Genomic DNA, 19,791 nt, shown 5'->3' on the forward strand with positions numbered 1-19,791 from the left:
CTCTAGTGATTTTGTAATTAATCACGACAGCACAAAAGTAATGCCACTAAACCTCTGAAAGATGAAAGCTCCATTACAATGACCAAGCCTGAGTGAAAAGGAGATCACAGCAGTGCAGTAAAAACATGCACAAGGTGTTGTGCATTGGGGTATGGACAGTAAGTACTTGAAACATGCCCTTTGAGTCTGTACCATTTTTTTTTACACTACATAGACATTTTGGGGTTTTCTGTGAGGAATAAAAATACTCTTTCACTCTACTTCTATCACCATCCCTTATATGTAGCCAGAGGCTGTGAAAAATTGCTGAGTTTTTTCAATATGCATGTACAGACAGTCAGGCCAGTCCAACAAAAGCATAGGTAAAGAGGGAAATGGAGTGAAGTTGCTTTTAGGGAGAAGCTCTGCTTTAATATTCTGTTGTATCAAAAAACATTTCAGGTCTGGCTTCCCTGTGCGAGTTATTCACAAAAACACATTGAAAGCACATAATGAAGGGCTCAGAGGGTCCTGGTTTGTTTTCTGAGGATGAACCAGCAAACATCAAACTACAGGCTGAAAGCATATCTGGTTGGGGGTCTTTGAAAGAGGCCCAGACAGCGTACTGAACCGTATTGGACTGTGAGCTTCAGATGAGAGCATCAGAACTCTGTTCATTTGCCATGTCAAAAGACTTTACACTGTCTCTGCAGGCCATTATTCAGATCCTACTGACCAAGATGAAAGCCTCTGGAACTTGTGATGTTTCGGAGCCGTTCCCAAAGACTTCATAAAACTTTGCAGAATTTGCAAAATATCAACCGAAAGCCACGTCCCTGTGCCCCCGAAGCTTCCTCTCTCACCTCTGCTCTGTCCCAAGCCAAAATGGGGACAAGATGATAATGACCCAACTGGCAGCCACTCAGCTTTCCCACTGTAGCATCATGAGTGAAAATGAAATTGATTTGAAAATCCTACGTCGGCCCAGGCCGGAACAGAAGGGATTATTGTGCTGATTGTACTAATACTGTGTCCCTGCCCTCCCTCCTCCCTCAAATTCTAATTCTACCCGTCATACTTCTCTTCCCTCCATTTGTGTCTCTCTTTCTTGGTCAGTGCTCTCTGGCCATCTTTTTTCCCTTTAAAAATGTTTCCTGTATTGTTCTCGTGTAAAGAAACTCCTTCTTTTTTTTTCCCATTTCTCTCATCTGACTCCACATCCACTCTGCGAATCAGGTTAAGTCAGCACAGCTGGACAATTCAATGCTGGCAGAGACAGAAAAAAAGGAGGAGGGGAGAGAGTAATGAAGAGATAGAGGAACTGAGAGTAGCCTAGGGAGGCTCGAAACTGTAAAAAAAACCAAAACACTCCAATCTGATGAGCAGTAGAGAGAAATATGGAGACCCCCTAAAGGCTGGACATCCCAGATTATGTTGCACTGTTGCCCTCTGCCCGGAAATCCAGAAATTGATCTTTTGCTCCTCCGTTTTGCTCCCTTCACATAGCATCAGCTGACACCTTCATCAAGCTCTCTCAAATTTTCCCTGTTCCCAGGTCCCTCTGACAATCCATGTTTTTGTCTCTTTTTCTCCTAATTTCATCTTTCTTTTTCAGCTGTTTTAAAAACCAGTGATGTCAACCCAGTTGCAGCCCAGTTGATGCAAACCCTTAAATTCTATTATATCAAATTAGATATGCTTTTTTCTAACATTCAAAACAGATTTAAAAAAAAAAAAAAAAAAAAAAAAAAAGAAATTCTCCCATGAACACAAGTAAGTGGTTTAATGTGGTTTAGATTCATGCTTTCAAAACCAGCATTGCAGAATTGGTGCCAGGTGTTCTGTGGAAACAGATCATAATATTTCCTCACAGTGGGGAATTCTGGGAATAGCAGCTAATTTCCTGCATCCAAAAACTCTTTGTTTCCAAAGTGCAGTACTCTGGAGTTTGGCTAATGCACCCCGCAGCAATCAGACATTTCAGCCATCAGAGTTCAATGGTTGAAATTTTAATAATACAAATGAAAATAACCGTTTTCATTATTCTCCGGCATTGTGACTCATATTGGAACTTGAATAGACCAACATCATGTCTTATGTAGTGTCTGAGCCTCTAGCAATTTTCACATACATAATATCTGGATGACTCTGACTCAAATTAAAGGCAGAATTCTGGGATAAGTTGTGACAAAGATCCTCTGGGGCAAAGCACAAGTACAGAATCATCTTCCCTGAAAGGAACAAGCCAGGCAGAGTGTATTGTCAAAATGCAGATAATTGACCCAGAGGAGAGCAATCACAGCGGCTGTGTCATTAATGCTTTAATAAGCAGTTGTCAATTATCAGGCCTTCGTCTGACATTGCAACCTTCCCCCTACAGGCAGCGCATAGTGTGGGATTCAAAAAAGCAATTAAAAAGTAAACTATTGCGACACAGAAATGGCTTCAAGAAATGTGGAGAAACTTTTCTTTCACTTCTCCTCAGATTCATATTGTGACTCACTCAGGATGAGAGTTTGATTTCACTTGTTGGCATCATCCTTGTAAAAAAAAAAAAAAAAACAGGCTAAGTCACCATGGAAAGAGGCTCTGAAATTTGTGGTGTTTTGCAGTGACCTAAATCTTATAGGTCTGAAACACGACTTCTGGGATACAGGCCCAGATTAAGTACGCTGGGATTTATGTTCATGCTTTCCAGGGGCAAATGTCATTTCAAACTGATACAAATGTTAAAAAAAGTCCCCTGTTTAGAACAAGAGGACAGCCTGGGGATGAATGTAAGAGACCCAGAAAGTTAGTAATCTTTGATCTAGACGCAGAGCCACCGGATCATTAAAACAGTAGAAAACTTCACACAGTAAATTCTTTGTGTTACACAAGACCAAGATCCAAGGATCCAAAGAAACTACATTAGACAACATTATCGCTAATATGGTTACTAGAGTTTAATCCTACGCCTACTGCACATCAGATGAGCTCTAATTCATTTCACACCACAAACGATGGTGTGAAAATGTTTGCGTAACTCAGCCCACGGTGATTGCGTTCACGAGAGTAATCTCTTCCAGATTAACCCCCTGATGGCCTTCTTTGGCAAAAGAGTTCAAGGGTTAAGAGTGACTAAATCTTTACATCTGACGCTGGCTTAAAGGAGAGCAAAGCCACCACTGAATTTCAGTCTTGTAAATAAGAAAACAAGCTCGGTTTAGATTCACTGCTTTTCCCAACAGGCACCTACAGTTAGTGGAGATATCTGTCAGGGGGAGAGGAGGTTTCTGTAAGCAAAGCACTGTGTTACAACAAGCTGAAAGAAACAGGCTATAGTGTGTGTGCCTGTTACAAAAAAAAAAAAAAATGTAAATGTCTGATGATTATTAATTCAGGCTGATAGAAATCTTTTCGTAAGGCATCCTCCTCCTTTAAATGTGGTTTTAAAATGCACCAGACACGACTGAAGCAAAGCATTAAATAGTCTCATGGCATCAGATATTAGTTGTGATAAAGCTTAAATATATATACTTCAGACACAGGGTTGCAGTGTGAGCCGCAGCAGTGCTGCAAATCTGAAACTTTTAACCTTAAAGATAGAGATTTCATTTGCTTATTTATTCCAGCACGGCTGGTAAAAAAGAAAAATACATTTCCTTTCACATTTCAGTAGCGTGGCCTGCTGCTGTGTCCAGTCACAGCGGTTGTTTGGCCACATATTGTTCCTGCACTCCAGCACCTCTCCTCTTGTGCCATGAATGTCACAACTGCAGCCACAGGCTCCACTAAAAGAGCACAGGCCTTATTACGCCCCCAGGTCACCAATATCCCCTCAGCCTTCACAAAACCAACCTTATGGAATCAGATACACTGCGTAGCTCGACAAATTACTACCAGACAGCCTCGCGTCCCTGCTCAAAGTTTTAGCCCTCATGTATTTTTTTTTTTAATTTTTTCACCTCTTCCTCCTGTATTCCAATTTGTCAAGTGGAAACTGGGTGTGAAAAACGCTTGTTGTTTTTCAGCGGAGCCACGGGGGTCAGAATAGCAGTTTATCCTTGTGTGACTCACAATAAATAGGACTGATTGCTAATGCCAATGAGATGCATTATAAACATCAAATTAATTATGACACTCACTGAGTGATCACCAGAGCTAATTATTCATGGATCATTTATCAGAGGTGTAATGTTAAAATAGTGGACTTGGGATGGAAGTGTTTCTTGCAAAGGAAAATCTAATATGGCTCTTGCTGAGTGCAAAGCCTGCCATCACCTTTGAAGGAAGTAGACTGACTGGGTGACTAAACGGCTGAATATAGCAAAGATTTGGAATAAAGCCAATTGGATTTGGAAAGTGAAACAAATAGCTGTGACCTGTGGTGAGTTCAACAGTAACTGAGTCAACTGACTAATTTGATCAGCAGGTACCTGGATGGATGGCACCTGCCTGCAAGAAGGAATCCATTAAAAGAATTTATTCTGTGCGTGTGTGTTTGTGTGTGGGAGTGTGTTTGTGTCTGCATAAGGAAGCCCAAGCCACACCTGCGGAAACGTGGTTGTGTGTCTTGTTTGTGTGTCCGCAGGCTTTTCGACAGGCTGTGTTAAAGGTCTATCCCATAATTGCATCCTATATTCTCACACTCATTAGGGGAGACTGGGTGATGGCACTGTAAAAACAGCATGAAAGTCGGGAGAGGACAGAGAAAGAGTCAAAAATAAATAGATAAAAAAAAACTAAAAAACAATCAATGTGATTGAGTGGTGTGTGTGCAGCTGATTACACCAGTGGACGTCCCTGCAGTGCATCCTATTTTGAGAGGTGGAGGGAGAGGAGGAGGGGAGCCGGGGCTGGGTGAGGCAAAGCGGCTTGTTTACAAAAAAGCAACCAAATCTTAATCCCCTCGCATTTATAGCCTGCCACAAGCACATGGCTGGGATCACGTGGTCAGTGACATCTGCCGAGCAGCATCACAATACCACAGCTCTGACAGCTCACGTCGTCTGGGGAGTGATTAAGTGGGCTGCGAGGTTATTACGGTCACAAAAACGGAGTCCACATAACAGACCGAAGTGCGTTTGGAGACGGCAGCTTCATATTCACAAGGCTGCAAGCAACGATGCAAAGCTGGGGTGAGTTTGGACTGATGGCACTGATGGTACCTCACCCACTTGTGCTCTGCAGCCGCTGATTAATTCTTCTACGCGTCCCCACAGCGACTCGTCAAATCTAAACAATGGTGCACAGTTCTCCGTCTCCCAGGATCATCCTCTAATCTGGGACTAGACCCACCGACTCTGCCGTTAACCCACACGCAAACAGCGTCTCTGGACACCGTGACGCACTTCCCTTTTTTCTTTTTTTTAATTTATTTATTTATTTTTTTTAATGAAGTTAAATTTTATGCGTTTATGCTTTTTGCTCCAAATCCCCCAGAAGTGGGGTGTCATATCGCTGCAAAACGATGCGTAGGTTAATATAGGAAAGGGGCATAAGAGATGGAATCATAACAGCTAATTATCAATATTAAGTCAATGAGTAAACTCGCTGGGAAATCATGGAGGACCCGTTATGAATATTATAGGGGCTTAGTATAGACATGAGACAAAAGTTGCAAATTTTAGCAGATCAAACTTGCATCCAAACGTTTCCCACCCCCGTTTACTTCTGTGTGATCTAGTGGAAACTATAAGTTTAGGTACCGAGAGCGAAACAAAGTCGTCAGGGCACAATACTCTTCCTCATCGCAGTCTCCCAGAAACAGTCACCGGCTCCGGAGCATCCGGAGGGGGACGGGGAGGAGAGGAAAGTTGAAAGATGAGTCTTACCGTATAATCGCCGTGTCGCCCTGACGGATGGTGATGTTGTCGGTGGCCCGCTGCATATCCACACTCCGGACAGGGAATCCTGTGGGGATAAGACACAGCAGTCTGAAAAAAGAAGCCTGCAATTGCCTCCAACACGATTTGCGTCCGGCTTGCATTTTAAAGCACAGGACCGCGCGTTTCAGGAGCTATAGATCCAAGGGTTTAAAAACGAAAAATTGAGGGAGGAAGTTGTCCAGACTTCTCGCGGAAACGCGGAATGCCTTTAGGTCCAAAGCAGTCCGCAATGGACGGGCGATACAGGTTTCCCTACAAGACTTTTGGGACGAAAACCTGCGGGGTCGTGCGGGGTCCTCGCTCTATAGTCCACTGATGCGTAATGCTTTCCGCGCAAAGTGACGGCGCAGCCAGCGGCGGCGATGGAGAGGAGCAGGCTTCTGTTCAGAGTCTGTGAAAATCATCCCACCAAAACCACCTCCTCTCTCTCTCTCTCTCTCTCCCCCTCTCTCTCTCTCAGATTATCCAGCAGTCTGACTGTGATGCTCCCCATATTGGTTGTCAGGACAACAGCACCACCTGAGGTCCCTTTTGGTGAGACACAACTGAGTGAGGACTGAGGAATAAGGGACAAAAGGATTAAAACTGTTTAACTAAATATTTGTTTTTACAGGAGGCAGTAATGATGCCTCTTGCATGTTTGGACATGACTCCCAAAAGAAGACAAAGTGGCCCTAAGAATTCCCTGAAAAAACATCCAATCCTGACCAGGTCCACATGCGAAGCTCCATACACAACTATGTTCCGTCATCTCCCTGCAGGTGAAGCCATGCAGGAAGGCACTTTCCCCGTGGGGCTCACTAAAGTATCACATTATCATTAGTCTTCAAACAAACTGTCTGCTCACAGGTATCCAGTTATCTGTGGCTGCCTAGCATTTCCACGCCAAGCACATATGCATTGGACCATGAACTCTCAAGTGGATAAGACTTTCTGTAGTTAATTATGATTTAGTGTGGAAAAATACATAATGTGCTGTTAAGTAGTGAGCAGTGAAATCTGTCATAAACATTTTGAACCTGTCAAAATCCTCCTCTTATACATTTTTTGAAGTGTTTGATTTCTAGTTTGAAAAAAGTTGTTGAAGTTTTATAATTTGCTTATTAATGCTTATTCTCACCATCCTTTTACAAACAGCATCACATGGACATAAAGGCTGAGACTCTACTGACCATGAGCAGGGTGAAGCTCAGCTATGAATAGCTTAACCTGATGTAATCACCTCTTGTCTAGACTGCCATGACCACCATGAGGCTGTTGCTCAGTGGGTAATTACATCCACTTTCAACCTAAGCAAGGACACACGTTTTGAATGTGTGAGGCTTCCAATTCAACAAGAAATGTGAATGCAGAATGAGCCTTCTAATTTCACCACTTGCCAATCAAGCACGGGCTTAATAGGCCATGATCTAATGCTCATTCGAAGATGTGGTTAATGAACTGCAGAGTAACAATTCAGACAGCGCATTTAGCATTTTATTTGGTTCAGAAAATACATTAATACTAATGTGAATCATTGTCAGTCATTGCACGGTGCATTCCTATTTTTGTTTTGTCTCGTGGGGTATTTGGTTATAATTCAGAGTCAGACACATAACGAAGTCCTTAATTCTAGTGCTCAAACTCTGCGCATGGATACAGGTACAGCACATGGTGAGAACAGAGACTCAGATGTGATGATTATATATGATGTTAACACTGCACAAACTTGTCTCTAAACATAATGTAATTGTTCTGGTGGATATACAACGAGTAATCCTGTTCTGAACACCAGCAGCCTGATTGAACCAGTGTAAGGCGGTGATGTGGTTCAGCCATATTTCCAGGATCAGCAGATTTTAAGCACAGACGCAAACTCAATTTTTACCGCAGCTGCAGCCTACTGTGACATGTAGGCTTCACAGCCTGATCAGAGGGAATGGATGTGCAGATGTAAGCACAGCTGAAAGGAACGACAATGAGGTCACTAATACGATGGAGTGTATGGGGGTGCTATGTTCTGTCATCACCCTGCAGGTGAAGCCATGCAGGGTCCGATCAGTTAAGGACCACTAAAATGTTTTCAGAGAGGGATGCAGATCTGTTCCCAACTTGGCCCTTAATAATCAGTGCCTTTTATCAATTCCTCAAAGTATCTGGAGGTTTTAGCTATCTTGGAGATTGCACAGTTTATGAAAGAGCATATGCATTAAGATCATTTAAAAAGGGACTGCTCAGCTCTGAAGAGGAGAAGAGGTGTTGCTTTGCATACACATTTATACAGGAATGGCTCCCACATGGCTTTTAGCTCTCTCTATATATATTAGTTAGAAATTCACAGAAGTCTGAGAGATTGTGTATGTGTGTGTGTGTGTGTGTGTGTGTGTGTGTGTACATGTGTAATAGGTAGAAATCTTCCTTATATAGCAGGGAGATGGGGAAGGGGAGGCCTGAGACACAGAAGCTTTAACCAGTTCCTAACAAAAGGCCAGTGATCCCTCCCTTTACCACACACTGGTGAACACACACACACACACACACATAGACAAATAGAGGACTGGAAAACAGAGTGGTTATTATCATGCTGGTGGGATGCTCTCAGTTGGGCGGTGTCATGGTTTAGAGGAATGGTCATACATTCTGCTGCAGTGCACACAGTAGAAACTGTAAGCAAAGTGAAGTTTATTTCTGCAGTACAGTTCACAGACAAAGTGCTTCACTATCAAAAATATAAAATCAGAAAAACATAAATAAAGATAAGAACACCAATTAAAATTTACAAGGGGAGCAGATATAAGACACAAGTTAAAACAGAAAATACTATGTGGTAGCTGCCTGTCTAAACAGATGTTTTGTTTTGTTTAAAGAGTCCAAACACTGAATCTTTTTGGGAGACTATTCCAAAGATTAGGGGCTACCAACTGAGTCCCTGAGTCTTAAAACATGTCCGAGTCCATACAGCTTGTCTCATGGTGTCCCAGAAGGTCCATGACATACAACGGAGCCTGGCCATGCAAAGCTCTATGCCTGCACCAAACTTTTTAATCTGAATTCTGAAAGGAACAGGAATCCAGTGCAGAGCGGTTAACATACATGCAAAAAGTGACCATCTGTTAGATCCAACCAAGAGGCGGCATTTTGAACAGTTTGCAAACAGCATAAGGAGGATATATTACGGCAGGTACAGAGAGAATTACAGTAGTCCAATCATGATAACATGAAAGGATGTATTAGCAACTTCATTTCATTTGTTGACACAAAAGGATGATCAAGTCAGCATCTAAACTCAAGGTCAAAAATCACACCAGGATTACACAGTCTAGACTGAGAAGATGAGGATGAGGCACCAAGGTCCTGCCTGACCACTGAATGATGTTTATTTATTTGGTTTTATCTGCATATAACTACAAAATTGAGAAATGAAAAATACAACTGGATGTCATCAGCGTATACAGTAAATGATAGCAGATGTTACTTAAATGCAGCAGAATCTGGTTCACTGGTGGGAAATACAGCACATTCCCCCGTTGTACCACCTCATCATTAGTCTATATAATTCAGGAATGATGAGAGATATAGAGTAGCCATGGCCAACTTTTCATTGCATCTACTGCAAACACTGAAATAATAAAGCGCAAGCCCCAAGAGAATATTCAGGACAATAGCAGTGGTAATGCATAATGGGGTGTGTAGAAATACACAAGTTGTAATTGGTATCTTCTGTTATAAGTTCTGCAGTGTGTGACAGATAAATGATGAGACGATGATGGTAGAGGGGAGGATTAACTTCCATGAGGGGAAAGAAGACCATGATCTATTCAGCTCTGTAGTTCGACTTAAGAAAGTGATCGCAAGGAATGCCTCAGGAAGCTTTTTTTTTTTTTTTTATTGAAATACACCAGAGACTAATGTAATGTAACTAGAAATCGTGTCTCTGCTTCTTCGTGCTTGGCCATGGTGCAATCACACTGCATCATAGGTTACGCTGATGCTGGGGCTTGCTTAAGGGCTGAATTCAAACCTGCAAATATTTCTTAAATGTGTTAGCAATACGTGCCTTGGCCTTTTGTGATTTTTTTCACACAAGGTCTGCATCAAAGGGCAGCCACTGTAGAGTTATTTCATTACTACATATGATGAGGTGCCCTGACTTTCTCCCAATCTAATTAGTCATAATGACTCTGGCAGAACGTCTCTGCACAGCCCCCCGATCAAAAGAAAAGGAGGAAGAAGAACTCAGAGCAGCAGAGAGAAACATAGATGCACGATTCTGATTATAAGACTGGAAAAAGAAAACACTCTTTAAACTGTGTGTACTGTACCGTTCTTATCATAAATGTTAAGAAAGAACAGAAGCTCCAGTCTGTGAATGAATGAAAATCATGGGGCACATAGCCCTGTTCTTTTGATTCAGAGCCTGAATAACTGGGTTTTTCATTTTCTGGATAAAAGCAGCAATAATACAAAATTCTTTGCTTGGATTAAAGAACCATCAATACAATCAGGATATGATTTAATATTGTCCACAAAATCCTCAAGGACTGGCCCAAAATACTTCCTTCCTGGGGCAATTTTAATAATGTCATAAGAGCATGAAACTGGAATGTCTAGTTTCATGTGTTAGAGTATAAGCATAGATCATAATAACTGGTTACAATAATTAGATTTACAGTCTACTTCAGGTAAACTACAGCTAGCATGTGCCGTATGGTTTATATCCATCCATCTGTGTAAGTATGAACTACAGGCTGCAGAATTAATTATTGTTTATTTCAAGTGATGCTGGTTTTTGTCACAGTCGTCCTTTGCCAATCAGTAGTGTGAGTCTTAACAGTAAAGCTGGATATCGCAGATGTAGCCAAGCATTGTTAAAGTGAAAATGTCTGCACAGTATTTTTTAACACCACATCATGACCTGTATTTCATCAGTATTACCTGGATTCATCTTCACTGCTGAGCTTTCATCATTGCTTTTTCTCAGTGTAACAATATTGTAATTCAGATACCTTTTGTAGCTTATATATTCCAAATTTAAATGTTCTTTACAGAAGAATATACTATATAGTGTGCTCATGTTGGGGTAGACGGTAAAACCCATCAAAGGGCCAATCCACCATTTACACATTACAATTAGTATACTTATCATGGTGCTACTCATGTGAAACATATGTTGTGATATATTCTATGGCTGAAAAGGAGCTTTTTCAAGTTTGTGAAAGTAACCCTGCTCCAGTGTTGCCATCAGGGCTATATTGGCCTGGCCTTGGAGAATACCATGGCAGGCATATTAAATCAGGCAGCTTAAATCAGGTGCTTGGAGTCTGAAATGGATGGAAGAAATGGATGTTTGCATGGAAAGAAAGGTTTAAGGAAATGTATTTCTCACAGTGGCTGGTCGATTATATCTACACCTTAAGTACCAGCATGGACTGCATGTCAGGTTCCACAATGGCAAACTAAAGGTCAGCGAGGACTGGCACGTCATGTGTAACTATTTTTGCGTAAGCTCCACACCTCACATGCTGAAAGCGAGCAGTTATGCTTGTCTGACAAGTGTACAAAAAGGATATGGAATTGTTTGTAAGGTTACAAATAAACAGCAAGCAATGGCTACATTAGTGCAGTCAGAAAGAAGCAGACACTGTCATGAAAATCACATTTGCAGATGTGTTATCTTGCTAATTATTAGCAGCAGCACTTGTCACTTCTAGTAAGTGTTACCATAGGAAACTGAGTGAAACCCTAGGGTGAAGCTGCAGAGACACTGCTTTCTTGTCTTAGAGCTTTTTTTTTGAGCACGAAAATGATGCTGAAATAATAATAATGTCCAAACATGGAAGAAGTTGAAGAGAATTCAGAGTAACATGTTAACACATCCTCCAACACACACACACACACACGCACGTACACACACACAGACACACACAAAATCCTCAACCACTGCTGCAGGTAGTGGTGTATACTGTGAGACAATAAGCGATGAGGCTGTGCAGAAACTTGGACAAACTTCCCCTTCCAACATGCACACTGCTGCATCAAAGCCAAATCTTTCAATTCATTTTGGTTGCAAACCCAACATTCTGCCACTGAGAACATGCTGAATGTGATTTCAACTACTGTGCCAGCGTAAAGGTCAACAGCAAACCTCACAGCAGCAAAAGAAAAATGGAGCAAAAACTTCCAACATCTCAGTAATTATGGTTCCGGTTAGCGGAGCTGCTTCCCAGCAGCAGCAGCAGCATATCAACCTCCCATTGTTGCATCTCCTCGGTGATGGCCACTGGCTCATGCAGTACGCCTCCACTCTGACACTATGTTATAAAATGTGAAGTAATCAATAAGATAAGGTCTTTTGTTACTAAACAATGTGTCATTCATGCTCATAGGTGAATTCTGTTTCAAGATGTATTCTCCGTCTTTGGGTCCCAGATCAATACTGGCCAATGAAACACAAACACCAGAACAGTTTAAACAAGAGGAGGATCTATAATGGGATTCTGATTCCTCATCCACCTCTGTTGTTCACGATCTAACCTTTGCATGAAAAAGAATGGCACTTGGCTGTGTCGAAGCTATAGAAGATCAATGGGTCAGGCTTGTCCCTCGGATCCATTTTTTTTTTTTTTCCCCAAGTCAAATACGCTCTGTTTCAAACCAGAGTAGGCTCCATTAGCAAAACATGCCCACACACACACTTTCAGTAAGTATGTGTGCATATGTGTGTACGGGAGAGAAGGACTGAGACAAGCGATAAAAAGAGAACAAGTTTTCTTCTCTTAATAAAAAAGGAATGCATGCATAATTTGCCCTGACATTGCTATCAAAACCTCAGTCTTGGCAGCAAAATGCACGGTACGCAGGAAAAAGGATACCCAGCAACATACTCAGCAGTATGCTGTATCCCCATCAACACACACACAGCATAACACACCTTGGCCTGAAGCCTCTTGCTCCCCATCCCTGTTTTTCTCTGTCAGCAGAAACGTAAAATATGGCAAAACTTTGGCACAAAGCTCTGTGTCTTGTGGACAATGTGGACTGAAGTGATAGTTCGAAACAGGACTGTGAACACTTTAGTGATTTTTTATTTCTCATCCTTGTAATACAACTGCTAAATCTTTTGTCATTAAATGTGTAACGTTTGCAGCAAGCCAGCTGATAAGTGAGTGAGCAATATCTGGCTGAACATTTATTCAACACTGCAGGTAGATACAGTGTTTATAAGCACTCGCTGGCAAGATAGGAAAGTGACAAATGATCACCTATGGGTTTTTAACATAGTCTGTTTTTCCCCTGACTGCTTTTGGTTAGATTAACATCTGAGTAATGTGCTGTGCATTCCCAATGAAGTATGTTTATACAGGCATAACGCTTACCTGCAGAGGCTGCCAAAACAAGATGCAGAAAACACACTGCAAAGGACACATTAAGCTTCAGGAAAAAAAAAAAAAAAAAACACTCCAAACGCCACCTTTCTGGTCCTCTTTTGCATTAAAGCCCAACCTTGACCAAGTGTTGGCCAGCTTGTGAGTGGATTTGTGTATGAGCAGATGTCTAACTGAACTGCAGTTCTGATGTTTTCTTTGTGCACTCCTGTGAACGGGTTTATATGTGAGCTGAGCAAGTCTGGCTGTTAGGAGCGAGTCCCTTCCCCAGACATTAGATACAGTGTTCCCTGTGCTCTTGTGATCTATAGGCCCACTTCTATATCATTGCTGCATAATGTGATCATATCTGAGCAGTTCTCTCCTGCTTGTATGCTCAGTCAGATAAACATAATTCATATTTGTTTGCACGCGAGTGTGCGTATGGTGTTTGGATTATCGCACAAACAGCAGTGTGTTCTCTGTTTTCTGTTGGGCTTTTCCTCATTGCCTCAAACCTTCCATCAATATGGTGCTTTGCCAAAAGCTGTTATGGTCCCAAGCCACATTTCAAACATTTCATGCTCCCTCATGAGCACCGAGGACCTGAAACTTGGATCTACAGAGGTAAAACCACAAACATTTCTTTAATGAGCTCTTTTTGTTTTTTTTTTCTTGTGGGAATGGGATTTTTTTTTAAGACAAGTGGGCCAGTCAATAATCTGAAGCCCACAAATGACTCAGCCAAAGTGTAACTGCACACAGCTTTCCAAACAAAACCATTATGCTGAGGTGTATTAAGCAGCATGGTGCATGAGGCAACTTGCATTTCTGTTTGTTTCCAGCTCATTCACACTGAGTTATAGCTTCTGACTTTGAGTTTGTTCATTTCACTCAAAGCCAAAATACAAAATGAAATAGTCAGTAAAAACCCCACAATAACATTCCTTGCTGAGGCTGTATCCCATATAGACATGTGCTGTAGATTTTTTAAGAGAAAGTGACCCAAACCAGAAACAAACAGCTCTGTATGAGAACTAGTGGAAAGTATTTAATGTTCCATATGCACTGTTAACTACATCAGTCAAGATTAGCAGAAAGACAGTTGACGTGGATGGTATTTATACTATCTTAGCCTCTGATTGTTTCATTCTTAATCTGCTCTCATTATGTATTCCCACGAAAAAAGAGAGTGCAATTTCATCTACGACGAGTCAGTTAGTGATGCAAATGCGCCATGGTTAGGAAAGCCAATCACACTGTGAGCCACACCTCATCTGTCTGACCACAATTCTGACCTCAGCTTTCAGCACCTGTACATTATCCATCCCCTCAATTGGAGATGATCACACACTGCCTCTTTACCCCCCACACACACATACACACACAACGTCTCCTTAATCTTCTTGCAAAAGAATTGCTTTGACTTGGCCCCCCGAGGGTCATCGCTCCTTTCGCAATTCCGTTCTATTAGAGAGTTCAACCACAGAGAGACCTTGCAGAGGAGGATTGGTTTGGCTGCAGCTGTAATGTTCAAGGTGAAAACCTACAGGGGTAACAAGATGAATTCCAGGCTGAAGTGCAAGGATGTACACTCTGAAAGATTGAAGGAGCACATCCTTGTGAACACGAAGCAGCACTACGAATCTGTGGGAGTCCATGCAAACGATTGCATAACCACTCTTCACTTAAGTTGTTGTTTTCCATCTGTTAAATTATGGGATGTATTTCAAGAGGTGATGGATGACAAATTAAGACTTTCAGAAAATGTATGTGCTGTTCCACACATCGAATCAGTATGAGGACTGTCCGCATAAATTAAAAGCAGTGGTGTGAAATTGCCTCTTTGATGCACAAGTTAATCTTTTTTAAATTAAATTCTGTAAACACTGAGACTTCCAGACATTTTGACATAAAGTAGCCTAAATTACTTCCTGTTAGTGGTAATGATACATAAGCTAGGAATTGTGTGGACAGAGTCAACCCACTGAGATGAATGCTTATTGGACAGAAACAGTCAGTAATAGATGTGGCCAATTAACCAAAAAAAAAAAAAAGAAAAGAAAAAAAAAAGGCCAATGACAAAACAGCAAGAATATACACAACCAACAGAGTTAACATCAAACTCTGCATGATGGCAGACATCCTGATTCTTGGAGATGGTAAAACATGGACTGGAAGAACACAATTTGGAAAACGTTTTTCAGAATCATCCAACGTGAATGATGCTTGATAAGACATTTGGTGAAGTGGTGAAAAGGTTTCTTGCCAGAAACTCTAAATGTGAAATCTATTTCTATGCCTGACTGCAGCTATGAACACAAGTGTGACATGATTTACACATGACCACATGGTGGCTTGATGTACACCATAACCTGACCTGTTTGGCCTCAGAAAAAGGCTGTGTCTTGATGTTCTGATGCCTTATTTAGCCGTTATTTAGTGCTATATGTAAGAAAGTTCTGTCAACTTTTGCTCTTAATCTGTGAAATAACTAAAGCAACTTCTCGTGCACTCTATATCAGAGTCATTTACACTGCATAAATAATCATTTTTCACAGAAAAAATATATAAAACGATCATGATGTGATTTTTGTTGGGTCTTGTGTCAAACAAGCGTGTTTCTTTAGGCCTGGAGAATATGATCTATGTAGCACCACAATGCTCCATTTATGAAGGTGTGTTGTGACACATTTTATCTTTAAAAAATAAAAAATAAAAAAAATAAATAAATTGCAGCCCCTGTCATTTTGATATTGCACTTATTGCCTTATTGTGAGTTTGATAATATTTCGGTAAATTGTTCAGCCCTATATTGGAGTTTAAATTCTCTTTTCTTTCTTCCCTTTTTCCTTTTTCCTCCCTTTCCTTTAAAGTCAGTTACATGATGGCAGATTGTTCTATGTCTTTTCATATGTACAACTCATGCGGTCTTCTCTCTGAGCAAAATGAAAACCATGCAAACCATGAAAAAAAAAGAAAAGGATGCAATTTAGCCAGTCTCCATAGTCTTATTGCATAAGTAGTTATCATTGATCCAATACAATGTATCACCATCCACCAATTTGGATTAAATTAAAGAGCAACAACTTAAATACCTTGAAATTTAATTGAGGTTTGTTGCCTTGAAAGTTTGAGTTTTCACCACTTTTTAATTTTTACTGAGGAACTAATTAACCCATGGTCACACAAAATATCTATGGCAGAGTTTAAGGAATTAGAAACTCACCACATCTCAGTGTAGTGTATTGATGCTTAACTCTGCTCCCAGACCTTACAGCATCATGAAAGCATTTGACAAATAAAGCTGAACTTTTGACCGCTGTAATTACAGATGATAATAAACATGTTTATCTTCCAACCTTCTCTGTAATTTTCCAGTTCACTGTCAAACAAGCAGATACAAGCATTTCACTTTCTCACATTTTAATTTGTATATCAGAATTTGCATAGATTCCTAACAGATTCTGTCATTTACGTCTGTTTACTTGGAGTCCAAATAAAGTGCAGAACAACATGTGAAACAAAAGGTGTGAAAATGAATCCAAGAAACCAACGTCCTTCACATACTCTTCAGAAACATTCCTTGGCAGCTACACTATATCGCCAAAAGTATTCACTCACCCATGCAAATATTTGAAATCAGGTGTTCCAATCACCTCCATGGCCACAGGTGTATAAAATGGTGTGGGGTTGTTTTTCAGGAGCTGGGCTTTTTCAGGAGCTGGGCTTGGCCCCTTACTTCCAGTGAAATGAACTCTGAATGTTTCAGCATACCAAGAGATTTTGGACAATTCCATGCTCCCAACTTTGTGGGAACAGTTTGGAGATGGCCCCTTCCTCTTCCAACATGACTGTGCACCAGTGCACAAAGCAAGGTCCATAAAGACATGGATGAGAGAGTTTGGTGTGAATGAACTTGACTGGCCTGCACAGAGTCTTGACCTCAACCCTATAGAACACCTTTGGGATGAATTAGAGCGGAGACTGAGAGCCAGGCCTTCTCGTCCAACATCAGTGTGTGACCTCACAAATGCGCTTCTGGAAGAATGGTCACAAATTCCCATAAACACACTCCTCAACCTTGTGGACAGCCTTCCCAGAAGAGTTGAAGCTGTTATAGCTGCAAAGAGTGGACTGATGTCATATTAAACCCTATGGATTAAGAATGGGATGTTACTTAAATTCATATGCGAGTCAAGGCAGTTGAGCAAATACTTTTGGTAATATAGTGTATGTGTGAACTTATCTGCAGTGTAAATCTCAGTGAATTGTACTTTCCTCTTCAGGCACCCCATGCTGAGAGTGATGCATGTAACACTAACACAATCCTTTTTGAACAACCTCTGAATATTTAACACCTTCTTTACAAAAATCCCCCTATAACACTGTTACTCCTTGTGAAGCTGTTTCAACACAGCAGCACCATTAGAAGCCAAAAGGCTAGCAATCACATTTTGGTAAACTGCATGTGATTAGAGATGCTGAGGAAGATATAACCCAAGACAAGTAGGTAAAAATGCTGACCATCCACACACATTTGAACAAGCTTTACCATAAACACGATGTATAAAGACTAAACATGTAGAAATCCAAACTGTTCTTTTCCTAAGCAGTCCAGCTGCTACACATCTTATCTCTCCAACCCTGCTCCCATTTCACCCCATCCATTTCTCTCACTGCTTCTCTGTGACTCACTCCGAGAGATGAATAATGTAGACCCCTCATTGTTTTGTATGAACAGAGTGATTCCCTGGATTAGGTTCTCTCTGAGGATTGGAGAGCCACAGGCCTATCTCCAGGCCCTCCCCTCTAATCTGCATTCTCCCTCTGTTCTCTTAATTAGGAAGCCATGGACAAGAAGGCACAGTAATTGCAGTCAGTTGTTGCAGATTTCCCAATTTATTCCTCCCTTGTGACACATTTTTATCTTTGTTTTTCCTACAAATTTTCTCCCCGAGTCACTTTTCTTTTTTCCTTTCATCTTCATCATCTTCCTTTTTGTGCTCATCACCATCTTCATCATCATAAAGGCATGTTTTTATCTATACAGTTCATAGTCAGAAACAGAGGCAATGAAGGAAGGCTAAAGGGCAGGGTAAATAATTAAGGGAGATAGAAATGCCACAAGCTTCAAAAGTCAATAACAAGCCAACATAAAAAGCTTGAATGACTCATTGCTTATTTGGTGTTAAAGGGAAACTATGGGAGTGTAATTTCTTGGGATAATAGCCTGATTTCATATCTAATAATACAGACTAAACTACAATCTGCTCTCTAAACCTCCCTTGACAAAAATGAATCCCTCTCTCTCCCTCTTTCTCTCTCCCTGGTGAATTTCAGGGTAAATGTGTATAGCTAAGGACTGACAAGCTTGGGGCCTCTGGGTAAGGCACCACATAGCACCCATGGGACCTTCGCCACCTTCATATATCAGCTATAACACAACTTTATTATCCAAGAAGCTGAAACTGTACTCTCTTGTGTGTTAACACTCAGGCCTCAGGCAACATTAGTGCTTCTGGATTTACAACTTAGGTCCATAAGTTTCTAATGTTTTGGATTGCAGTTCAATTCCTTAAATGTACATTCCAGTTAAATGTCCATTTAAAATTTGAGACAAATTTCAACCAGCTTTTTTAGAAAATCAAAAAAAAATTAAAAAAAGAGCCCCAGCGCCACAGTGGAGTGGAGGCATTAGTGGATGTTTAAGTCACATGCTTTGTGTACGTCATGAGTTGATAATTTTTTTGATTTTAGGCATTTCTTGAATTGCAGCTGTGGTTACCTTTGCTTCCGTTATTTTGATTTATCAACAATATGTTTAATAGTGAAGTGATTGATGTTTTTAAAAAGTGGACATTAAGCTTCACAGAATTCAGAAAAAAAAGAAAAAAAGAAAATGACTATTTAGACAACACTCAACTATTGCATAGCTGAATAAGATCCAACTCTGATCAAAAGTAATTTATTATTATTTAATATTATTGAATGTGTAGAAAGTGTGTGATGTGATGTGTGATGTCTCTCTTCCAACAGAGCAGAGCTCTGTCCAAGTTCAGAGTCTGCACTTTTCAAAGTTCACATTACACAATGAAATATGTCCTTAGGGACAAGGAAGTCCTAATCCAATAGGTCGTTCCAGTGGATCCAAAATGTAGCTTTTTAACTGGTGTGGCATTTGTGACCCTCGTTATCCCAAAATCCATTATGCTCAACCTTGGTGAAAGTGTGGTCCACCCTGAAGTCTATTCTTTGTGTAGCCTTGAAAAGCTTACACAAAGAACAGCATCTGTGGTCGACTTGAATTCATGTTATTTACAATGCACTGCAGTGTGGAAAGTTTTCACAGATCAAAAAGCAACAGAAGAAACCTCTCAGACCACTCCTGCAGAGTAATCCACTTCTGAAATTTCTGACCTTGCTCTTTGCACTTTGAAAACAGCAATGAGTTTGCTAAAAGGAGACTGGATGCATAGAGACGGAAGATAATTGCCACAGCCAGGGATTAAACCTCATTGAGGGCAAATAAAAACACCAGAAAATACCAAACAGATATTTTAGAACGGATTTTAAGGTGAGTTTAAAGGGACAATATG

The 19,791-nt window shown here is 40.8% G+C and overlaps 2 protein-coding genes across 4 annotated transcripts in view; both read right to left on the reverse strand.

The window, feature by feature from the left end:
- LOC139614355 (apolipoprotein A-I-like) overlaps positions 1-19,791 on the reverse strand; it is a 385,012-nt gene that overhangs the window by 327,436 nt on the left and 37,785 nt on the right. The gene's annotated exons all lie outside the window — the stretch shown is intronic.
- The window catches only part of lsamp (limbic system associated membrane protein), a 509,337-nt gene that overhangs the window by 169,292 nt on the left and 320,254 nt on the right, over positions 1-19,791 (reverse strand). For 2 of the 3 annotated variants that reach the window (XM_071471505.1, XM_071471506.1), the window contains exon 2: positions 5,796-5,874. In XM_071471505.1, the coding sequence (XP_071327606.1) occupies positions 5,796-5,874 (79 nt within the window). Of the gene's footprint in view, positions 1-5,795; positions 6,278-19,791 lie in introns of those variants that run through there. The other variant, XM_071471504.1, reaches the window with a different exon arrangement.

The sequence above is a fragment of the Trachinotus anak genome, unplaced genomic scaffold (assembly GCF_046630095.1).
Source record: "Trachinotus anak isolate AG129_WGS33_773 ecotype Australia unplaced genomic scaffold, CSIRO_AGI_Tana_v1 ptg000034l, whole genome shotgun sequence".
Lineage (NCBI taxonomy): Eukaryota > Metazoa > Chordata > Actinopteri > Carangiformes > Carangidae > Trachinotus > Trachinotus anak.